This window comes from Brassica napus, chromosome C5 (assembly GCF_020379485.1).
Source record: "Brassica napus cultivar Da-Ae chromosome C5, Da-Ae, whole genome shotgun sequence".
NCBI classification, from domain to species: Eukaryota; Viridiplantae; Streptophyta; class Magnoliopsida; order Brassicales; family Brassicaceae; genus Brassica; species Brassica napus.
Genome location: NC_063448.1, coordinates 46,063,110 through 46,088,065, shown reverse-complemented (window position 1 = coordinate 46,088,065; position 24,956 = coordinate 46,063,110). Strand labels below are relative to the sequence as shown.

The window sequence follows — 24,956 nt, the reverse complement described above, 5'->3', positions numbered from 1 at the left end:
TTAATAAATAAAATATTTTTTTACAGTGGCATTAAAAAACATAAGTATAATAAATATGATTATATTTTAATAATCTCATAAAAATATATTAACCTTTTGACAAAAAAATATTAACCTTTTTATATATAAATGTTTTGTAATAGTTAGATATTATGTTTTACATTGTGGAAAGCGAATTTATTTTGTTACTTCGAATCTCTAATGAATCATGAACCAAAGGATTATATTTAATAGATCATAAAGCAAAGGATTATTTTGAATCTCTAATGGATTATATTTAAAATATAATTATACTGAGTGCGGGTTTATAACTCTAATTTATAATAATAACTAAGTTTATTTTTAGCAAATTTTAATGAGTTTTCAGAATTGTCGTGCATGTGAAAATATAAATTTAACCTACTTTTGTTTATATTTAAAATAATATATTTGAAAAATGTAACTCTAATTAGTAAAAATATCATATTCTAATAATTAAACCTGAGCATTACAAAAAAATTTCTATATATTTGGACATCGGTTTATAATGAATGTGTATCATTGAAATTAACAGGATGTCTTCATGTCTTCACGCCTCTGTATAGCCTCATAAGAGCATGAGCATCGACGGTTTATAACCGGATCACGGGCTCGGGATCATAGGCCATTCGATTAAAAGAAAATGTTTATTGGGTTTAATATCGTGATCCGTCTCTTGCGGGTGAACCCGTATGATACGGAGTCAAGCCACGCGTCGATAGCAGAGTGGACACGCGAGTCCGCGTGTAGACGGAGAAAAAAAGGGATTCGCGATAGATCATTCATTTTCACTTCTCTCTTCTAAAGCTAGGGTTTCGTTCTCTCTCTGGCGATTTTTCGTGCGACGCGATAGCCGGATCATTTTCTCTTCTTTCTTCGATCTAATCGACGTCGTACTCTCTCGTAGACGATCTGAGGTGAGTATCCACTAGTTTCACCGATTGATTCAATCGTTTGGGGTCGTAAGCGTTTTAGGTTAAAAATCGATTTGGGGGTTTTGATTTATGGTTTTGGGGGTTTTGTCGTAGGGTTCGAAATTGAAAAGGGGGTATAGATTTCTGGTTTAAAATCGTCATGCGGGTACGTTTATTTGGGATTTGTAATCGATTTAGTTTATAGTTAGGGTTCTAAAAGGAATCGTTTTTTCTGATGCAGATGGATCCCGCAGCAGAGATAAGAGATTCAAAGAGGACAAAGGAGTACATCAACATGCTCTCTTCTGTGGCTGATTCAGAGTACGGGATTCCGACGAGGTGTCCCTGTGGTGGCAGTATCATTCACGAGGTTCGTGGGAAGGACGACTACGACACTCTTCTTGGGAAGCGGTTCTTCACCTGCAAAAACTACGAGGTAAAGTTGTTCTTAATTGTATTTTGAATTTATTTTTTTTAAACGAGATTGATTATTGATTCAAAATTTTTTTTCTTCTTACCAAGGCTGATGGGTTTCATTATCGTCAGCCTTGGGTCCATGGTGTCGAGGAGCAGATCGAACGCCTCACTAAGCGTCTGGAGGAGGTGGAGGTGGTGATAAATTGGGTGCCGGAGGTCGATAACCACATTCAGAGACTTGAGGTAACTAGATTCTAATTTGATTTCAATTTTGTAAAATATTTCTTAATTTTTTATGCATTGCCTAACACTGTATGATTGTTCTTTCATGTACAGACAGAGGTTAAAGACCTCACTCGGGAGGTTGATAACCTCACTGGGCAGGTTTATAACCTCTCTATGCAGGTTGAGGTCTTGGAAAAGCTCTGCTTCGACTGAAAACAAAAGGTAACCCTTACTCTACACTGGTTAACTACAGTGGTAGCTAGCTAGAGTTTAACCACACTTAGTTGAGTTTTAAAAATTATAGGTAGTTGCGTATTCAATGGTAGTGAATGGTTGTGTATCAAATCGGTGTAGTTGAGTTTTTAAAATTTATTTGATGTTCATTCAATGATATCTGTGTAGTTATACCTATATTGTACTTGTTATAGAGTCATTAAAACACACAAACCAAACACTAAAACTAGTATAGAGTAATTAAAACACACACAACAAACAGACACACGAAAAACCAAACACACACACCATACTTAAACTAGTTTAATCAATGCTTGGTAGTTAGACACACACACACGTAATCAATTTGTTGTACTTTCTAACACTAAAACTAGTATTAAAACATAGGCATGATCCACATCACAAAACACACCAAACTTTTAAAACTTCTATCTAAAACTAAATGGAACCAATTTCCCTTAACTCTCACGGGTTCGTTAACCTCCTTGCCTCCCAGAGCAGTCAACCAATAGATATTGGTTGTTCTGAGGTTCCAAAACCTGCGGAAAGGCGGAAGTGGACAACCAAAGAAGATGTGGTGCTGATCAGTGCTTGGTTGAACACCAGCAAGGATCCAATCGTGAGTAATGAGCAGAAGGCTGGCTCATTTTGGAAGCGCATAGAGGAGTGTGTGAATGCAAGCCCTCTGCTCGTTGGCTCCGTTCCTAGGGAGTGGAGTCAATGTAAGCAGAGGTGGGGTAGGGTTAATGAACAGGTTTGCAAGTTCGTGGGATGTCACGAAGCTGCTTTGAAGAAGCAAGCCAGTGGACAAACTGTGAATGATGTCATGAAGGCGGCTCATGACATCTTCTTTAATGACTACAATGCCAAGTTCACTCTTGAACATTGTTGGAGGGAGCTTCGGTTTGATCAAAAATGGAGATCCCACACTTCGACACGAGATGGTGCAAAGGAGAAGAGGAAGGAACCTGCGGAGGAGGTGGGTGGCGAGGAAGATGTTAGGCCTCCCGATGTGAAGGCTTCCAAAGCAGCAAAACGCAAGAAACACTTCAATGAACCAGCGTTTGATCAGATAGAGAGCATTTTAGAGGCAAAGAATAACTTATCCAAACACAAACTCCTAGATAGGTTGCTAGGAAAAAATGCAGAAACTCTTTCTGATCAAGAAAGAGCTCTAAAAAACAAACTCATTTCAGAAATGCTTTAACGTGGTGAGTGGAAGCTTTTTTGTGCATTTATCAGTTGGTTAATCGTTTGATTTCTCTTGTTTCACTCTCTTGTGCTTTATGTTTTAGCTGTTGTATTTTCACATTGTTTGAATATGTTTTGGTTTATGTATATTGATAATGTTTGTATATGTTTTGGTATCTAGATTATTGATATGTATCCGTTTTTCTTTGTAGGTCACGGGTTCAAGGAGGAGGATGCGTGTGGACGTGGTTGTAGGTCTCAGTTTCTTTATGTATCATATCAAGTCACGGGTAAGGTTGATGGTTGTAGTAGTATTATGTCAGATTGAATCACGGGAGAGTGTAGTATTTTGTATGTTTCTACACTTGTTTTAGGACCTTCGGTTAATATGGGTGTATGTACCCACAGGATGTGTTTTCAAGTCACGGGTGTATGTCCCCACGACTTGCCTTTTCAACTCACGGGTGTATGTACCCGAGCAACTTGACTCATGTATCTCTATATATATAAACTATGTCTTTCTATTATTTTTGTGCATCAAAGTGTTTCACAATAGTTGTAAACTTGAAAACCAAAACTTCTAAACTTGTAAACTTCGTTGATACACTTGCTTTGATACACTCATCAACCATCACCACTTGCTCTGATACACTTTTCATCCATCACCACGGGGGTTCACCACGATTGCATAGACATCACCACCTCTACTTGTCAAAAACCAATCCATAGAGGTAAAATGAGAACTTTTCTTTTGTTTTTATGAGGCAACAATGTCATTTACCATATAGAACTATAACTTGTTTATGAAAAAAAATGAACTATAACTTTAAAATCAAAAAAAAAATTCTAAAAAAGATAAACATACTATATAGAAAAGAAAAAAAATTGGATTATATGAAAAAACTATTATACTCCCTTTTGTTTATGAAAAAAAAAATGAACTATAAGTTCTTCTTTTGTAGCAAGAAAAAGATCAATTGGTTTAACTTTAAAATCCAAAAAACATTTCTAAAAAAGATAAACATACCATATAGAAAAGAAAAAAAAATTAACTATAAGTTCTTCTTTTGTAGCAAGAAAAAGATCAATAAATATCATCAACAATGTCTTCCTCATCAAGCGATGAAGCAGATAAAGCTTTTGATGAAATGGTCGACAAAGTTGTTGATAATTTCATAGACACAGTAGTTGATGGTCAAACCAACTACCGGAAGAAACGAGCTTATATCGAAAGAGATCGAGAGCGAGGACACAATCAACTATGGAAAGACTATTTCATAGAAAATCCTACATACCCACCTGAAATGTTTAGGAGGCGTTTTCGAATGAACAAACCACTGTTCCTTCGCATTGTCGAGCGTCTAAGTAGTGAAGTTCCATACTTTCAGCAAACAAGAGATGCTGCGGGAAGGTACGGGCTTTCTCCCCTTCAAAAGTGTACGACAGCTATACGTATGCTCGCATATGGTCAGTCGGGAGATACATATGACGAATATCTCCGACTTGGTGACAGTACATCACGTTTATGTTTGGCAAATTTCACTGATGCAATAATACAGTTGTTTGGAGATGAGTATCTACGAAGACCTACCCCCGATGATCTTCAACGATTACTCGATGTTGGAGAGGTACGAGGGCTTCCGGGGATGATAGGCAGCATCGACTGTATGCACTGGGAGTGGAAAAACTGTCCAACGGCTTGGAAAGGTCAGTTCACACGTGGTTCAGGAAAGCCGACAATTGTCTTAGAAGCTGTTGCATCACAAGATCTTTGGATATGACACGCATTTTTCGGCTTACCAGGTACCCTCAACGATATCAATGTTCTAGATCTGTCACATGTTTTTGATGACATCTTACATGGTCGAGCACCTAAAGTTAAGTTCAAGGTCAACAACCACACTTATCGTATGGCCTACTATCTTACTGACGGAATTTATCCAAATTGGGAAACATTTATTCAATCCATCCCACTTCCTCAAGGTCGTAAAGCCAAGAAATTTGCTGAAAAACAAGAATCCGCCAGAAAAGATGTGGAACGGGCTTTTGGAGTATTGCAATCGAGGTTTGCAATTGTTAAAAACCCAGCTCTACAATGGGACAAGGCAAAGATAGGAAAGATAATGAAAACTTGTTTGCACAATATGATAGTAGAGAACGAACGACACGGATACGCTCAAATTAATACATCTGAGTTTGAGTCAGGAGAGTCCAACAGAAGTTCAAGGGTGAGAAGCAGAGATAGTATTCATGTCGGTGATATGTTAGGCATCCGCAGAGAAGTTCGAGATTTAGAGAAGCATGCTCGATTGAAAGCTGATCTAGTGGAAAATATTTGGCAAAAGTTTGGTGATGAAGATGAATAAGCTTCGTATGTTTTTGAATTTCTCTATTTATGTAATCTACTCTTAATGTATTGAATAATAAATTTTCAAAATTTTATAATATATTTTAATATTTTATTCATGTATTCTGAATTATTTCTATTTTTTTTTTTTATATTATTATTTTATTCATATGAACTCCTTCTACGGGTTCGCTAATGCAGAAAACAACAAATACAGATTCATAACTATTTATGGCCCCACCAAAAAATATTAAAAAAATTGGATGAACCCCAATGGGGGTTCACCAATGCTCATGCTCTAACACCTGAAAGGGAGGATAACATTTTTTTAATCAATAATATTCTCATGTACGATACAACAACAAAAAAGAATATAAAAATCAAAGAGCAAAAGAGAAAGGAGGAGCTCTCACTTATCACAAATCTGACAGTATTTGCACCGACTGCATACCCAACGATTCAAGATACCATCACCGCACAGCAATATGTGCAAGAAGTTTGCAAGTGGACAGCAATAAAGACCTCAGTTGTCGCAAAATGAAAACAAACGAACAAAATAGATAGTAAATTACTTTATAGAAAGTAAAGATTACTTTATGCATTTGCAGCAGATCCTTGGAAGCATTCCCAGATAAATCAGTCTGTCCAGAAGCTCTTAGAGCCTTTTTGGTAATTGTTTTCTTGATCATTGCTTTCTTCTTTCTCTTTGTGCCATCTTCTTATTGACTTATTTGGTATATGTATAAGATCCTCTGCTGCGCTTGGCCGGTAGTCACCATCGAAATATGCGAGCCTAGCTGCAGTAACCATAGCTTTACATTCATCGTTTGCATTAAAAAATTGATCATTTCTACATATATAAAGTTGAGTCAGTAACCTCAACAGAAACTGGCATGGTACTGTTCCAGGTTGTGTATGAAGCACATGTTACTAAGCTTTTGTTCTTAACATTCTAAACTTCTTTCCTCTGTTCTCTCTCGTTCAACATTGAACTGCAACTCAATGTTTCTTGACCTGTAACGGTGTAACCTCGTATTATTTCCAAATCATCTTCGATTAGTGGCAACGTATTATTTCCAAATCATCTTCGATTAGTGGCAACCGGTTCTCTGCGTACTTCATGATGAGTGTGCATATATTCTCTGCTTTGACCCGTCTTGCGTTTATAGTTGTTACAACCGTCAAGAAGTGATCAAGTTGAAGGTTCGATTTACAACGATATATCTACATCTTCTGGTATGTCATGATTATCATTGCAGGCTTTCCAAGCAAGCAAGTCGCAGCAATGGTTGCCTGAAACCCTCATGAACATACAGAACAATCAACAAACGGTTTTAAATTGTCTTATTCAACATATGTCAAACAAAAATCTAAACAGTAAACTTGGTAATAAGGATTCAACATGACAGAAACATTAAAAAATATGACAGAACAATCAACGCACAGACTAAATATTCCTCATTTAGAAAACGTCAAACAAATATCTGAACAGAAAAACTTAATAAGGCGGATTTAACACGCCGGAGAAAAAAATTAAAATTATGAACGCAAGCTATAATACATAACAACCTGTGAATCCAGTATGAGCTTATCCACTCGCCTGAGTTCGCCACCGCCTCAAGACGTTCCTGGCCTCCCAGAAACGGATCAACCGCAATTCAACGGTGGACGAGCATCGTCGATTCGGTCTTCAAATCAAAAAGGAAAATTGATGCGCTAGCCAGTTCTCAGAAAATAAGTTTAATGGTTAGTTTTGAGGGATTGAGGAGATGGTTTTCAGAGGAGGAAACCTGACCTTTTTATACGGGCAGATACACCGCCTCGCAAGACGGAACTTCACATTGATGGCTATATAGTGATTGTTCGAGTTAAGAAGAGGTTAAATGGGATGAAACGGAAGCATTTCGACTAATGAAGAAGAATCTCAACCGGCCTAATCGAATCCACCAATAGAAGAACCCTAAATTTCGATCAGACGCGGTAGAGGAGATAAAGGTTACTCAATATTGGGCTCGGTCACTTGAGTAAAGCGTGAAGACCAAAACTCAACTAAACCCAATAAATGTCGTTGGTTACTTAATGAAACGCAGAATATTTAGAGGAGAGGGACACGTGTCGACTACTGAAACTTCGAATTTGTGACTTGGCATCTTACGTAGACCCCCTAGAAAAGAGGCAAATTCTATTTTATATAAATAGATATGTCGTTCACTGCTCATTTTGTTTTAATAAAAAACTAGATTAAGATCCGCGCCTTGCGCGAGATAAACATTATATATAAAAATTATTTTATGTATTATATGTTTTTACATATTATGAAATAATAAATATATATTGAATAATTAAAAGTCAGTAACTATTACATATATAATTAAATTGGTGCGAACGTATAAATCAATTTTATTAATCCAAACAATTTTTAAAAAAATTTGATAGGATATGTAATTAAATTTAAATGATATTAACATACATAATATATTTTTACTATTAATGTCTATTAAATGATGCTTTCTACTAATATGTTTTTCTTATCATGTGTATCTTTAATAGCAAAAACTTTAAATTACTGATAATAAAATTTTCATTGTGGGATTAATAATTTTAGTAATTTATAATTTTAAAAAATTTATCAATGTTAGTTCAAAACTTTTATCAAAAAAAATTATTCAAAGTAAATTTTGAAATTAAAATATTTATTTATTCAATATGGTTTATAGTTTAATTTAGAATGATATATATACATATATATTTTAAATCTTAATGATTAATTAAATTAGACTTTTATTTAAATGATTTTGTAATCATTTGTATTTTGTCATAACAAAAATTTTAAACCATGGATCGCAAAATTTGAATGTGAGACTTTTAACAGTTTTAGTAATTTATAGTCGTTTTTTAAAATTCAAAATATAACATATACAGAAAAATCTAAATTTTTATAATATGGTTATTGTGATTTTTTTAAATTATTTTAATAGTTTAAAATTAAACAAATTTGATAGAAGATACATTATTTTTTTATCAGATCTTTATTATTCAAAATCATTAATTGTCATATATACTTTAGCCACATTAGGCAATTCCGTAATCTTTATTTAAAGAAATAATAAATGACATTAATAATGAATTTATGGTTAGTTTAATAAAAAGCTTATAATATAATTAGATGGACCAATATATTTCTCTAATAATTCTAAGAATCATCTTAGTAATGACACGTGGCTACAAAAAGAAGTTGTAATGTTTCACAAATAATATATAGGGGATAATGATCTAATATTAGAAAAAGTTCCCAAAATTATTATTTAGGATTCCTATTATTTGTAGGGAAAAAATATTCTTGCACGCTAGAGAAATATAGAAATTCTTGCTCGTTAGAGAAATATAGAGAAAGCACTTCATGTCTTCCATGTATTTTCATCTTCAGGTCGTGTATATATTATAGCTTACTTGGAGACATAATCAAATGTAATCTGACAAAATATGTCACAACTTTGGCTGATGGCTCTTTCAAGAATAGTTTGTTTCCTACATCTGTTCCAACCATTTTCCAGTTATCAGAAGCATCTTTCACACAAAGCTATCATGTAATATAGAAAAAAAACAAAAAAATTGAAATAATTGACATTAACAGCAACAAAATTAAATTGCACCAAATAGAAAGTAAAAAAAAAAGAAACAATATGAGCTTGGTGTCAAGACGGTTGCGCACACAATTCAAGTAGACAGTTTAGTTATGTTTTATATCTTTACATTGACAGCATTTGTGCATGATGCAATAAAAATAATGAATGCAAATACTAAAAGAATTCGAGCTTCTAAAACTTCCTATACTATTAACAGTATATTTCTTATATAGCAATAACAATATACTTGTGTAGAGTGACCTTTATATATAAATATTCCTTACATAATTGGCTAATTCTAAATTTCATTTCCAAGCTATACTAAGTTGTCTGTACACAAAAAAGTTGTATGAGAACAAAAAAAAAAGGGCTATATTAAGCTGTCCAAAACCTTGTCCTTAAAATACCAACCTGCATCACATGCCTTCGATTTTTACCATTTGATAAGGCTTCAAGATTTTTGTTGTTCAAAAATAAAAGAGCATAAGATGGTTACCTAGTTAGTGCTTCAATCAACTGATGTACCTGAGTGCAAAGGATACAAAATTTTACCAAGAGAATTGGTGAGGAAGGAAAATAGCGAGAGAAGTGATCACCACAAAGCTCCACATCATCAAACCTCTTGTTAGTGTGAAAGTACCCAACAATACTCAAACCTTAGAGCCACGTAATGCTCCACTATCTAAACACAGATAAATAGCAAAAAATAATGTTTTTTGCATCGAAAACACATGGATACACACTAAATCTCTCTCAAACATAGCTATAGAACAATGTTGCGCTTGTGGTTAAACCCAAAAAATCCAAGATCTAAATTTTCTATGTTAAAAAGACACACCATTTAGACTTTACTGACAATCAAACAACATACATAACATCAAGGAGACAATTTAATTCCGTAGAGGAACTAAAACTCCACAATCTGTAATCCAATACCAAAGTTCAGTTTCAAAGCTGATTCAAATCATAAGATGAAGAAGAGAGATTGACCATGATGAGCAAGATCTCGAGAGGAGGGAGGAGAGCGAGGTTAGAGTGAAAGGTGGTGAGACGGTTGAGACGTCCTCAAATCCGCTAACAGTGAACAGAGTACCCGCCTTGAGACGGTGGTGCCGGAAGGTGTCAAGACGGTTGACATTACGGTGGCTAGCATGAGTGTCGACTGAATCACATGTGAAAAAAAGCCTAATCAGCAAACAGTTTCAAGATTTCTCATTCAAAAGAGTTTAAATCAATATCTGAATAGATAAGTTTGGATAATTATGAGTTAAAACGCCCATGTAGTTTAAGAAGAAGCTGTTAAAGAGTTTTAAGAATGAAATACCTTATCATCGAAGAGGATTATGTCAACTCCCATCAACTCGTCACAGCGTTGCGATTTTCAGTTTCTGAGCAGCCGCACCTTGACGACGGAAGATCAACAGCCGAATTTCAATTCAGCAAGTAAAACGGAATTTAGTCATTATATAGAGAAAGAAATTTTAGAATGCAATTGGAATTGTGAGGATGATTCTCCTGAGATGAGGCCTTACCTTTTTATAATGGGAGATCCACCGCTAGGAAGAGGGATAAGAACCATTGAATGTGTAATCGTGGATCCAGTGGATCGAAATAGTTAAGACTTCATTAATGACGATGAATCAACACATGTTTTAAAGCCTAAAAAGAAATGAATCAAAAACAAAACGACGCCGACATAGACATAGAAACGTAACGAAAGTAATTATCTCCATGATTGCAGACGGTAGAGTTTATGAAACTTGAACAACCTCTATGAGCGACTAACTTGATCACAGTCTCAAAGCGAAGATGTTCGAGGAAGACGACGGCGTGAACACATCTTGCTTTTAGGTTTCAATTAAGACTTTGGGCTGAATTAACTTGAATATATTGAAGGGCCCATATGACCTTTGAACAAAATCGTGAAATAAAAAAAAATAGTCGAAGTCCAAAGTCTTTTAATCAGTTTTTTTTTTTTTTTAAAGTGACACGTGTCAGCACCACATAGCACGGATTTGTGATTTGGATGTTGAGGTGGCTTCACCAGGAGAGAGCAAACTATCTTTTATATATAAAGATAAGTGAAAACACTCGCGCTGTTGGCAGATCTAGTATTACCAAATACAGATTTGAAATCAACTAGTATATCATTATCACGTACCGATTTGACTTCTATCGATGGACCATTATTTTATTTGGTACATTATAACAAATATTTAAATAATCAAATAAAATTGATTAACCAACTACAAATGTATTATTGACAAAAAATAATACAAATGTATTAGATTATAGACTCATACGGAATAGTCTTTATATAAATGAAATGAACTCATCTCAAGACGAACTACAATTACATAGAATTCAAAACGATTTAAACATATATGATTTGTCCCTAAGATTTACATGTTGCTTTTTGGCGTTGCACCATCACCCTTATATTCAAACATATATTTTGGACATTCGCCAACATACAATTCAAAACTAACAAAATATTGTTCAATCCATAACACTGCAACTCATACAGAATAATAAAATAGTTGAACAAAATATTTTTGAGCATTACAACGTATAACTATCTTAACAAAAAAAATTATTATTATAGTTATACGAAATTCATAAGAGAACAATATTATTATGAAATTCTGTCATGATTTCTTTTTGAAATTTTGTAGTGACTTGTATCTATATAAAATTATTATTCTGGTTCAGTATAAGGTAGTGGGTCGTACAGATAAATTTTATCAAATTGTATGAGAAGACTTTTTAGTTCCGTCGAAAAATATTGTTGGTCTAAGGTTCTGTGTGATTAATAAACTGCTAGTATTAATGTAACATGGTAAAAACAAATGATGGCTATTTCATGGTCGTATATGTTAATGTCCCTAGCCGAATATAATTAAATCGATTTTGGACTAATAAAATTTTCAATTGATTCTTAAGCCACCATTTAATATAAATTGACATCTTAATTAAATGACACATCAGAAAACTTCTTTTGTAATTAATACTGTTACAATTTTTAAAATAATTCTTTATTAAGATATAGGGAATATTTACATAAGCTATTGACACACATATTACATATATATACTTATCAATGTTTTTTTGCCAAAGTTAGATACATATCAATGACACAATAGCATTAATCTAATATGAACATATTTACATGGATTTGTAAAAGTAAATAATGAAATACATAGATAGTAATAAACTGATTTTGGTTTATAATATCAAAATTGTTAATAAAAAGGTCAAAGTAAACCCAAAATAATTAACCAAGTCATCTTGGACTAGTGCTAAAGCTGTTCCAGCTGAACTTTCAACATGAGTTCGATTCGCCTTGGCCATCTAACCATGTCATTTAGATTGATTAGTTGCGTATATGCAAGATCCCGTGAGATTAGACTTTGGGCTTAGAAAATTTTTGGGATTTCCAAAGTTATTAAAAACAACCAAAAATATTTATGATCACGAACAATTCTTAAGATATTGATAATTTGATTGTTGATGTCGGTGTGAGGCATAAGTGATCCATTCACATCACATAGCAATCTGTAAACCAAGAGATGTTGAAAAATAATTATCGAATTCATTAGCTTGTAGAATTGGATAATGTTACTAAATTATTCATTACTATAAGAACATATAACCACATATCATATATTAGAAATCAAGAATATATAATAATAAACTCTAACATGGACAAGCTGGGATTGAGACTACTCGTGATTAGATCTTCTATAAGACGATACTAGAATACGGTCCGCGTTAAAATGCGGGTAATGCTTTTTTATTTTATTTAGAAAACCTATAAAAAATTTATTGAAGTTCTATTTTATAAGATTAGATGTTCAATTCGGTTATTTGAAGTTTGTGTATTGCTAAAATCGGCTCGGCAACAGCCTAATATGTTTATAAACCTAATTGTGTGTTACACGATTTTTTCTTAAGAACTTTCACTTTGTTTTCAACAAATCATACATTCAAACATGAGTATGTGTTTTTTGAGGCATCGATGATGATTAAAAGTAAGACTCGTTATTTTCTTCTTCTTTTTTTTGTCAACAGACTCGTTATTTTCAATCATGTGATTTTATTTGAACTCTTTACATATTGATATAAATTTGCTTCAGTTTGATCCGAAAAAACCTTTTCCAATTTTGGAAAATATTCCCAAACTTGTTTACGATTTGACCATATAAAAGATAAAGTTAAGGATTTTGGAAAATATTCCTAAACTTGGTTACGATTTGATTTCTAAAAGGCATTTTAAGATTTTTAAAATAGATTTGATTGTTTTTAGTCAAAAAGCTTGTAGTTCTACATATTTAACTTTGAAATGTAAATCAAGTATCAATAAACGCGATATTTTGTTTGAAATAATCCCAATATATTGTATTCAAATATATTGAATTCAAATCTGAAAATACTAAATACAAAAAAAGTACATTAAACCAAACGTAGGTCTGTAACTGTTTGAATTTTCAGTATGATGAAACAGGGCCAAATAAGAAATCATTCGATTATGGTGTGTCAGTTGCAGGTCGTCAGGTCGTCAACTGAAAAGAAGCAAGTAGACCAGTGTCTTATAAGAATGGTCAGTTGTCAAGCGATCGATTAATAGATCGGATATGGCTTTGGGATTTTTCGCTGGGACATGACGATGAGATAATAGGTAAGTATATTGATAACTACGAGTGTGTGTCCGCGCTTGACGCGGAATATTGTTTCATTGTTTTTAAGCATAATTTTTTGGATGACGCAATTATATGGTAGTCTATATTTGTTCAGATCATTATTTAGTATTTTTATTGTGTTATTTAGTAGTAGTACTAGTAGGTGATAGGTTAATAAATTATGTGTTTATTTTTTCAATAATGTGTTGTTGTGTTTATAGTAGTATTTGTTAGTGGTGAAGTGAGTATCTGATGTAAAGCATATTGAATTTCAGTAACTCTGCATTTAAAAATTTGTCGATTTTAAAATTAACAGTTTCAACTGCAAAATTGTATTTTTTTTTTTTTTCATATTTTGGAATATTATTCTTTTAAGATGTTTTGTGCTCTCTCCCCATATTTTGACCTTGAGCTGTCACCATCTATGTATATCATTTACCTTTCCGGTGGGCGGTGTTTCTAACCATCACAGAAAAAGACTCACATCCGTGCTGTTGTTCTTCTTCGCCTTCTTCTCATATGAAATTATCTAGTATTTGTTGTAGATCGGATTTATGATTTCTCAGTTGTGCGATTGTTTCTCACAGCATTGTAAATTGTTTTGGTCAATATTGGTGCTCCTCTTCTTCTTCAGATTTTGGCTTATGTTAGGAGCTGCATCTCCTTGGGTTGGAACAGAGTTTAGTCGTCTTTGATGTTGTCTTCCTCGTCGTTGGTTTGCCGTCGATAGTCCCTGCTCGTCTTGCTTTTCAGGATCCGTGTTTGGTGATCTAACTCTATGCTCTCTTTCATTGCTCGAGTACGGTTCAATGGTTTGCTGATTTTTTTCCGTCTCCCCTTCCCTTTATGTTCTCTCACCTCGTTGCAACTTTCATCACTGATCGCATCTCTGGTGGCTCTCTCTTTTGACATATTTGCCAGTCCAGGTCTGGATAGTGATTTCCTCGTGTAATGCTATGTGGGTTTAGAAAGTTGTTTCTGGTCTTAAGCTTAGGATCTGGTTTCTCGGTTCTTACCTTCCATTCTCCCTCCCTCAGGTTGTTTCTCTTCTTCATCTCCTTCCCTTGGTATAGGTGTACGAAGTTAATCTTCTAGAGCTTTATTCCCTTATATACAGAGCTTTGTGGTTCTTTGTTGGCATGAGCACCTTGTCTATGCTTGTTTAGTTTGTGAGGTGCTTCCCACCTCTTAGCTGGTGGCTGTGCTTCCAGTGATTTAGGTATGTGTCTTTCTGTTTTGTGGTGACTTTGGCTTTCCGGTGATTATTCTTCCTCTGGCATGCTTTCTTGATCCTTTAAAGTTTTGCTTGATTGTGCTCCTTTGTGTTCTGTGATTGCTTTGTTTCAGATTTTATATTTCTACCATTTGCTAACCTCTGCTTGTTCTGGCCAAGATACTCTATGCTAAGGTAAAGTAAGTTAGTCTTCGTTCTTGATTTTCTTTCAGCGCCGAACATTTATTGAGTTAGTGTTACTATGGCATTTCAGTTTTCTTTGTGAATGTAGAGGTTTTAGTTTTAGATTATGTGTTTTGCTCTAACTTCTTCTTAATCTGGTTATTTTATAATTTTGAAGAGTAAAATAAATATATAATTTATTAGAAAATAGTAAAAAAAAATATGAAAATTTATGTTATTTTTAGCATTGGATATATTATTTTACATATTTCTTTATCCATCTTGAATTTTAATGACCAATAAAATAGATTATTGGATTTTATGTGATAGTGGTTAGTTAAAAAATATTAGATAGTACACAATTAGAAAATGATGGGCTAAATTGCATTAATCTATAAGAAAAATGACCTAAAATATTTAAAGAAAAAATATGTGGACACATGTCATTAAATCCTTCTTCCACATGTCAAAAAAAAGTCTACTTTATATATATATATAGATGTCATGGTATAATTGTAGGTTGGTTTAAATATATCAATTATAATAGAAAATTGTATATAAAGCAAATTTTATATTTAGTCACAACAAGTTCAGCAGGTTCAAATTTAAAATATGTCATAGTAAATTTCAAATATGAATCTAAATTAATAGATTAAATATATATTCAAATATATTGAATTTAAATATTAAAATATTAAATACAAAAATGTAATGGTTAATTATTAAACCAAATGTAGGTCTGGAATTCTTTTGAATTGTCAGTATGATGAAACGGGGCCAAATAAGAAATCATTCGATTATGGTCGTCCACTTAAGAGAAGCAAGTAGACCAGTGTCTTATAAGAAATTTCAGCTGTCAAGCGATCTATTAATTGATTAGATATGGCTTTGGGGTTCTTCGCTGGGACATGACGATGAGATAACAAGTAAGAATATCGATAATGTCATGGTATAATTGTAGGTTAAGTTTCATTTAAATATATTGGTTATTATATAAAATTGTATATAAAACAAAATTTTATATTTAGTCACAACATGTTTAATAGGTTCAAATTTGAAATATGTCACATTAAATTTCAAATAAAATTCTAAATTAATAGATTAGATATTTAATCGACTATTTTAAAGGATTGACTATCATATGTTATATGTAGATAATGATAATAAATTATTCAATATAATAAATTATTATAATAAAATAAATAGAAGAGAGAAAAAAGAAACAAATCCAAATAAAATCCAAGTCATATTTTCGTTTATTTTAGTCAAACATAATACTATGAGAAATAAAATAAGTAGTAATTATAAATAATTACCAAATGTTATAAATCCTTATGTGGACGAGCCATAACCGGCCTGATCCAATCTAACCAGAACCGGCACATCCGGCCTGTACCACATGTCCAAAGGCGGCTGAAAGCTTTCCATTATATTTGACCGACTTTCCTTTTACTTACGTACTTAGGTTTTCCTTTTCCTAGTATGTTTAGGATTTCCGTATTACTATGGATTTCCATTTATCTATGACGGTCTATTCTTGTATATAAAGGAACCTCTATGAATGAATAATATAAAGAGATTCAAATCCTTTCATCTTCCTTATTTTATAACACGTTATCAGCACGATAGTCCCTAAAACCCTAAGCTAAATCCGAAACCCATAAACCCTAAAATCCCAGCCGACAGAAACCTTGTTTCCTTTTCTCTCTCGGTTGTTTTTTTTCTTCTTCATCCGATTTGATCAGTTCAACGATCCGACAAGCGGCCGATAACAACCAGCTCAGCTGCATAGCAACCGGGTAGCAATCCGTCCAGCCTGCACGATCCAGCGAGACGATAGCGACCCGATAGCGATCTGACTAGCTTCAGCTCGTTCCCGATTTGCGACCCAACCTGTCCACACGCACTAGCTCGCGAACTCTCTCTGCTCTTTGGGGGTCCGGTTCAACCCTACAAAAGAAAAGGTAAATCTGAAACCCTAATAAAGAACCCACATCGAATTTGGCTTGATTGATAAAGGTTTAAGACAAATCAAAATCTTGCAAAACCCTAATAATAGAAATCAATACTCTAAGTTTGGAATCAAGAAATTTATGATAGGATATCGGTTAGATTTTGTGATAGGATGTAAAATTCGGTTGTATGAAGAACCCTAAAACCCTAATTGTAAATCGGTTTGTTTGATGTTCTTGTCTGATCGTTTGATCATTGAGGTTTTAAATTATTCTTGTTTGAATGATTGATGATCTGAGTTTTAAGATTAATAGATTGATTGAATCTCGAATTAAAATCCTAATGGCCTTGAAACCTGGATTTCATATTGCTAAAACCGGCTGCTTATATTGTTTAAATTGAAACCCTAGACTTTATATATTGTTGCATAGTAGAAACCGATTGTTACGGTTGTTTGCATAACATATAAAGCTGAATGATATTATTAATTGCATTCTCGACCAGAATGATATATAGATTGCATAACTTGTATAGTTTGCATCATGATATTATATGGCTGTGTGGCCTAATCTCTTTGTTACATATAGAATCATAAACTAGGACTGTTCGCACCATGGTCAAGTAGATTTTATATGGTGGATACTATTGATTGATTTATGGTCGTATAAGACTTGATTGTGGCCAATATTCTTGTTTGTCTTACGGTCGCATGATCACATTATGAAACCCTAAAATCTGATTGATAATGTGATCAGATGTCGAAAATCTCAAATCTAGACTATGCTGCCCTTAATCTCTCTGGAGATAACTATTTGCAATGGGCGCTAGATACAAAGATCAACCTGAGGTCAAAGGGACTCGGTGATACTATCATCGAGGGCAACAATGAGAATGATAAGAATCGATATAGGGCGATAAGTATAATACGCCACCATCTCATTGAAGGTCTAAAAGATCAGTACCTTACCATGGAGAATCCACTAGACCTTTGGACCGCTTTACAGCGGCGATATGATCACCAGAAAATGGTGCTACTACCAAAGGCTAGTTATGAGTGGAAGAATCTCATATAATGATGTAGTAAGCAGCATATGGATCACTGGATAAAGAACAACATTGTTCCTAAGCTGTTTATGGACTGAAAAAAAGCAGCTGCATATAGTATGTAATACTTAGTAAATGAGTTATATAAGAACAATCCAATTCAGTACATATATACTTATAAAAGAAATTTGAATTCCTTGTGTTTACTTTATACTAAACCAGCCTAAAGAGAGGTTAATTGGTTGATACAGGTTATCTATTAAATCTCAGAAAAAACTATAAACCATCGCTGCAACACTAGCCAAGAGAATTTATAGTCGAAGTTGATATATCAACATGGACCGACCAGATTGTAGTATGGCTAATGGAAAAGAAAGATCAGCTATCATGTGGCAGTCCATAAGCACGTGTCGTCGAGGTCCATGACCTAATATATATTCCAATGTGTGGTATGATCCACGGCAAAAAAGGTCATGGGACGCCATCAAGATATAAATATAGGACTGCAAATGTAAGTATAGACCATTATGTATATCAATGGACAAGGTAGAACCATAATGGCCAAAGAGATTGACCAGGGGTATGTCTGGTCAAGGTCTAATGTATGTGACATTACCGAAGGCAAGAGAGATCGATAACCATGTATGAGGTCCATGAGTGTATCTGGCCGCAGAGCCATAATTTGATGAGATTGTGAAACTCATTGCAGCAATGATCATTGACCACGTCATGATCTTAGACACTCATGAGACAAGTTATGGACATGTATAGACGAGGTCTATGACTCAACATGGATCGATCAGATAAGAGTATGGCTGATGATAATAAAGAAAGATCAGCTGTAATGGACAAGACATTGGTGCATATGGTTGATATACATCCGTGTGGAGAAGATGCACCAGAACATAGGCCTACGACCTGAAATTACAAGTTCATGGTACCATGCTCAATCTATATTGTCTATGAGTATGTTTAGTCGAGATCTGTCCGACCAAAGTATAGAGTGGTCGACAGCAAAGATTCACGCCTTGTCCATGCACACACGAGTTTCCAGAAGACATGAGAATTTCAAGCATTACAAGATTATTCAAGTTACAATTCAGCAAGAGCTATTTCAAACATCAACATTCAGGACGGTTCAAATTAGGGGGAGTAGTGTGTGTTGTACTCTTTTCCCTTATCCTTGGTTTTATCCCACTGGGTTTTCCTGGAAAGGTTTTAATGAGGCAACATGAAGCACATTACGAACCCTGAATGGTTATGGCGTCCAAGGGGGAGTGTTATAAATCCTTATGTGGACGAGCCATAACCGGCCTGATCCAGTCCAACCAGATGCGGCCCACCCGGCCCGTACCACATGTCCAAAAGCGGCTGGAAGCTTTCCATTATACTTGACCGACTTTCCTTTTACTTATGTACTTAGGTTTTCCTTTTCCTAGTATGTCTAGGATTTCCATATTACTATGGATTTCCATTTATCTATGACGGTCTATTCTTGTATATAAAAGAACCTCTATGAATGAATAATATACTGAGATTCAAAACCTTTCATCTTCCCTATTTTATAACACCAAAAGCCAAAACATAATATGAGAAATATTACATAGACGATTCGACAATCGACAATACTATATGCCTTACGAGGATCTACGCTTAACTGCATCGTCTGAGTGGCTCACTTGATCATTATTCACTGAGAGGCTAGAAATAGATTTTCTTTCGAAGGAAAGAAATGGTATGTTCATTTGATCTTGATCTTTGTGGATCGAAAAAAGAATTAGACTAGATCCACAAGAACCTCCTGATGATATCCAAAAGTCCTATGAAGATCCACGACTGACCGGATTTACTTGCACTATGTTGAAGATCTCTTATAAGCTTTTGTTCTGTGTGTCTGCATAATTGTCTAATAAATCGCTTTTGCCGGGAATTGAAACTTGAACATGCTGTAATGTACAATCTGCAAGAAATTATATAGCTTGAAATTCGAACTCCAGACTTGAGTGTAAAAACCTTTAAACCTTAACTTAAGTTATAGTTCTAACTACCGTAAATCAATTTTTACGTTTCTTAATAGATGTAGTCCTCTATATTTCTTGTTTCTACATCTTTTTTTATTCAAAGTTTTTAATATCTCATCAACTGAATTTTCTTTCTCTGTTTCTCTATGGTTCGAGTGTTTTTTGTATAACAGATTATAGACCAAAAATAGTGTACTTGCTTAAAACTTCTAAGAACCGACTTTTGCTAAACTGTATAATGTTTATATAATATTTTACTTCAATTTTAAATCATGTTTAATGTTTGAACCGAAAATGGTGTGTTTGTCGGATTCATACAATGAAAAATTTAAGAAATAGATTTCTTAAATTCTTGAGGTTTAGGAGAAATCTTGAAGAATCAAATGAGAAATGAACATCAAAAAGAATTTATAGATCAAAGATTGTATTACAAGAGTGATCAAGTAAATCTAAATCTATAAATTCTTTGTAAGAAGTGTTTAATGTGTAAAATGGGAGAAGAGATCCCCCTTTGCTAAAGAGAGATGTCTCTTTATTTATACAAGAACAAGTCTAGGGCTTCATAGTAAAATGAGCTTAATTTATTGTCTAATGGACCTTGAGGGAGGATGTTAATCCACCCCCAACAGTAAGCCCCACAAGTTCGTAGAGAGAGACGAAATCGATCTCTGCGAATTTATGAATAGGGTTTATGAGACAATGAACTAGGCACATACCCATGTCTCAGATGAATGTCATGAACGGGCCGTCATGGTTAGGTTGCCATAAATGAAGTGTCATAGACGAACCGTCTCGGGCGAGCTGTCATCGACATACTTCTGATTCCGATCAGACTTCTTACTCCGGGATGGTTGCGCGAACGATCTGTGAAAACAGTGTTCTGAACCACCGGAGCTAGTTGCCATGGATGAAGTGTCAATCGACTAACTGCCAAGAACATGTCGCTATAGACATCATCATGAACGTACCACTATGGACGAATCGTCACAATCAAATCACCATGGTGGACATGTCTTCGCGGTGTTGTTGCGATCCATGTGTAGATGGAATGGTGGAGTCGGGGCGTCGATTCATCTCGTTGATGCGCATGTTGCCGTGACTGGTGCAGTCGGCATGTACGATGTTTGCAGAGATCAAAACTAGACTGCCGTGATCTCACTGATGCGCTGACGTGTCTCTAGCCGGAAACATCAGTAACAAGACCAAGGAGAAAGTGCGTGCCGAGAAGCTAGTCGAGCGAGAGCACGAGAAGGTGCTCGACGCGATCAAAGAGTAGTACCTCGGAGGCAAGAAGCCGAAGAAGATAGTCATGAGACCAAGCGAGAAGTTCCTCTTCTCTCGATTTCTCAAGATGGATCAACCATGTTCCGCTGCTTCTTGATCTCTTCTTTTGGTGATTACTTCATCTGATTTTCTCAGCTCTTTCCTGATGGAAGACACCAGGCCATTTGCTTCGCTCATAGACTCAACATCATCCAAGATTCAGCAGCTTCAAAAGGCCTTTGCAGAACTTTGCAATGCCTTAGGTGTACTAGTGATGAACCTAGGGTGAGTTACCGAACTCAAACGATCTTGTGGAGTTGAGCAGGATCGTAGAGAAGCAGACTGATGTTTTTTACTTCCTCAAAGTACCCATCGTGACCGTCGTGATGTCGTCATTGACGTGACGTGACGTTGACTTCGATCTGCAAATAATACAAGTTCGAAGGCTCGTTCGATGATGGCGAGAATTTAATTAGTAAATTTATCATCATAATAGTAATAACAAATACTGTTTCATAACGATGACAAATTCAATTAAGTGAAGTGAAGACGAGGACGAGCAGCTTAGAGTTGCTTAATTATTTAAACCAAAGCTACAAGTCTAAGGTAACACGTGTATGTGATGTTTAGAAAAAAAAAAGAACTTATCTTGTCATTGGTAGAGCTTGCTTGGTGAAGAAGCAAGAGCTCTATGCTATGATGTTTGCGTCCTTAGGAGGAAGATATCATATGAAGGTTGAAAACCGAGATTAAACACAGGCTGAGTCCGGCACGTGATTAAACTCGAGACGTGGCGGTGGAGAAGCGCACACTTTGACGAGTTGAAAGAGTATAGGGAGGCGTTCTCACCAACCACGAGCATGGAACTGAGAGGAATCTCTGAAACCACGAGATGGAGGCATAGAGAGAGGGGCAGTGACAGAGCTTGAGGTGATACAGGCTCATATGTTAACAACAAAGCACTCGAAATTCGCTTCTTCAGCTACCAAACCTCTTTCTCTCTAGTCGTGGCATGATCCAGACAGATCCGAGCTTAGCGCCTTTGCTGAGATCGTTCGGAAACTAGACGGTGATTGTCGATGAGACAGATCATGTGGTCTCTGTTATAACTTGCGGGGAGCTTGGAGACGTTGCCGTTAGTGGAAGCCTCATCCTATGAACTAATCTCGGCAACGTGATGCTGTTGACGGAGATGAGAGCATTGAAGTCTCGATCCGAACATCGTCACACCACTTAAGAATCGCCAGAGATACATCAGAGCTTATACTGAGAATGAAAAAGCTCTGCAAGCTATTGATCTGTTTCGACTAATGGAAGGAAAAAGAGTCGAGCTTGTGACGAGATAAAGTTTTGAGATTTCTAGAGATCAAGTCTTCAGTTTCGTTGAGATGGCGAGGCTTCCAGAGATCAAGTCTTAAGCTTTGACGAGACGGCGAGATCGATGGCTTTGACTTCTTCACGTCTCTCTCTGTCCTCGTGTTCTTCACGACTCTCGCTTGACCTCGAAAGACCCAGTTCATCGCAACACGTCTGGGTAGATCGTGTTTCACGGACTGGAAATAAGCTCGAGCAGTCCCAAAAGTTCACCGGCGGACCGAGACGGAAGCATCACGAGATCGCCGTTGACGTCAGATAAAGTACTCAGCTTTTTTGCAATCTTTCCGAGCAAAAGGAAACAGAGGCCGCAAGCTCGTACGACTGTACAGACGCCAGACGGCAGAATGTCTCCGTCGCTTAGGTTCTTCGCCATTGGATACGATGACTTGGAGGCTTGGAGCAGATCGCCCTTGTTCGTGTGTGGCTCCGTCGTCTGAGAAGCATCAATCGCCATATCTCATCTCTGATTTGATTTATGGGTCGAAAGGTCGAACCTTTTCGAGACGAGGAACAGAATAGCAGTTGCCAAGCTCTCCTTCTGCAAGAGGAATGCAAAGTAGAAGATGAGAATTTTTTTTTTTTTTTTTTTTTTAAGAAACCAAAGTGATCATAGATCTAGATTATCCCAAGATTGATATGATTTCAACATAGTTCTCTCTAGCCCCCTCCTTCTAGCGCCAACTGTTTGAACCGAAAAAAATGTGTTTGTCGGATTCATATAATGAAAAATTTAAGAAATAGATTTCTTAAATTCTTGAGTTTTAGGAGAAATCTTGAAGAATCAAACGAGAAATGAACATCAAAAAGAATTTATACATCAAAGATTGTATTACAAGAGTGATCAAGTAAATCTAAATCTATAAATTTTTTGTAAGAAGTGTTTAATGTGTAAAATGGGAGAAGAGATCCCCTTTGCTAAAGAGAGATGTCTCTTTATTTATACAAGAACAAGTCTAGCGTTTCATAGTAAAATGAACTTAATTTATTGTATAATGGGCCTTGTGGGAGGATGTTAATTCACCCCCGACATTTAATGCTTCATTATATATATATATATATAAAATATCTAAGATGTTTCTATTCTTATATTTTCCAAAAATGTTTTACGTACATGTTTCACAATATCTTGCTTTCGTATACTCGTTTTCAGTTCATATCTAATCTATGTTAGTAGTGCAAGAACATGAGGTTATATGCTTTGTTCTAGCTAGAAACAGTTTAGCAATTGACTGATAAAACTAATCGTAAAAGAATAATATATTTCAAGAAATACATAAACCCAGTTGGGAAAATTTTATAATAATACACCAAACTAAATTGTTACCATTTTAATACATGTTTTTTAAGGATCTAGAACAATACAAATGCAATATAGCGGCTTCTTGGTCGAGCAGAGACAAAACTTATCGTGTATCATGAGTTCTTTAACAGCTGAAGGTCTTTCTCATTAGTACTGTCTCTAGTCGTGGCAGAACTGCTGAGTTATCTTAATGGCCAATGCAAATATGAAACATGATAGTATTACTTTTGAATATTCTATGGATCAAGCTAGGGAATTTATGCTTCAGCCTTAACAGTTCCCACTTCTCCGCAGTCTCATGGGTGAGATATCCATGTGTCTCAATTCCATGAGCTTATTGTCTTTACACCATACTTTGTCTGCAGGTAATAGGGCTGCAATGGAGATAGCCATGATGATCAGTGGTACCAATCATACATTGCTAGAAAAAGTCTTGCTTGGTTATAAAATCCTCCTTGCCTGCAGATCATTGACCTTATGCTCTGTAGGAGATGGATCTAACCATCCCTCAAGGCCCAAGGAATAGGAGGCCTGGCCCGGACCAATGAAAGCGACGGCTCGGATAGCCGGCTTAGAAGGTCAGTCTCTCGGCTCACTTCTAGAGTACCTCGAGTCGACCGTCGTCGACTAGGAGGCATCCGGCTCGGCGATCGCTCGGATTAATACGGGCCCTTCGGCCCAATGAGGAAGGCCCACGAAGACGACCTAAATTAGGTCAAGAACGACACATCAGAGGATTATATAAGGAGAAGGAAGAGGAACGAGAGAGGGATCCGAAATCATCTGACTAACACTTGGCGGCTAGATTAGGGTTTTCACCTTTGCTCATCTTGCCGATATCTGTATCTCTCCGGTAACTCATCGAGTTGCCGGCTTCTCTTCTGTCGCTTTCTCTTTACTTCTCTTGTAACCGACTGAAAGTCTCTCCGACCATAATAAAACGTCTTTGTT

The 24,956-nt window shown here is 35.4% G+C and overlaps 2 protein-coding genes and 1 long non-coding RNA gene across 4 annotated transcripts; 2 read left to right on the top strand and 1 right to left on the bottom strand.

Annotated features, from left to right (window-relative positions):
- Window positions 1-2,250: 2,250 nt before the first annotated feature.
- LOC106422422 (glutathione S-transferase T3-like) lies at window positions 2,251-3,327 on the top strand. Its single transcript, XM_013863215.1, has 2 exons — window positions 2,251-2,898; window positions 3,181-3,327. The coding sequence occupies exons 1-2, from the start codon at window positions 2,251-2,253 to the stop codon at window positions 3,325-3,327; spliced, it is 795 nt and encodes a 264-aa protein (XP_013718669.1).
- A 775-nt stretch (window positions 3,328-4,102) lies between these two features.
- Window positions 4,103-5,365, top strand: LOC106422421. The gene is made up of 2 exons (XM_048757543.1): window positions 4,103-4,664; window positions 4,983-5,365. The coding sequence occupies exons 1-2, from the start codon at window positions 4,103-4,105 to the stop codon at window positions 5,363-5,365; spliced, it is 945 nt and encodes a 314-aa protein (XP_048613500.1).
- A 3,121-nt stretch (window positions 5,366-8,486) lies between these two features.
- On the bottom strand, window positions 8,487-24,087 carry LOC111202885. Of its 2 annotated transcripts, XR_007323876.1 has the most exons (4): window positions 20,782-23,654; window positions 10,505-16,997; window positions 10,297-10,374; window positions 8,487-10,134 (listed from the first exon to the last, which is right to left on the bottom strand). It is a non-coding gene; the product is annotated as an uncharacterized LOC111202885 (long non-coding RNA). The 2 variants fall into 2 exon arrangements; XR_007323877.1 differs by lacking the exons at window positions 8,487-10,134; window positions 10,297-10,374; window positions 10,505-16,997 and adding an exon at window positions 19,519-20,004 and having other exon boundaries at window positions 20,782-24,087.
- Between the last annotated feature and the right edge of the window lie 869 nt (window positions 24,088-24,956).

Coding starts and splice junctions, on each gene's coding strand:
- LOC106422422 (XM_013863215.1), top strand. CDS start 2,251: ATGGAACCAATTTCCCTTAACTCTCACGGGTTCGTTAACCTCCTTGCC. Junction 2,899..3,180: donor AGATAGAGAGCATTTTAGAG/GCAAAGAATAAC, acceptor TTTGGTATCTAG/ATTATTGATATGTATCCGTT.
- LOC106422421 (XM_048757543.1), top strand. CDS start 4,103: ATGTCTTCCTCATCAAGCGATGAAGCAGATAAAGCTTTTGATGAAATG. Junction 4,665..4,982: donor GATGATAGGCAGCATCGACT/GTATGCACTGGG, acceptor CACTTCCTCAAG/GTCGTAAAGCCAAGAAATTT.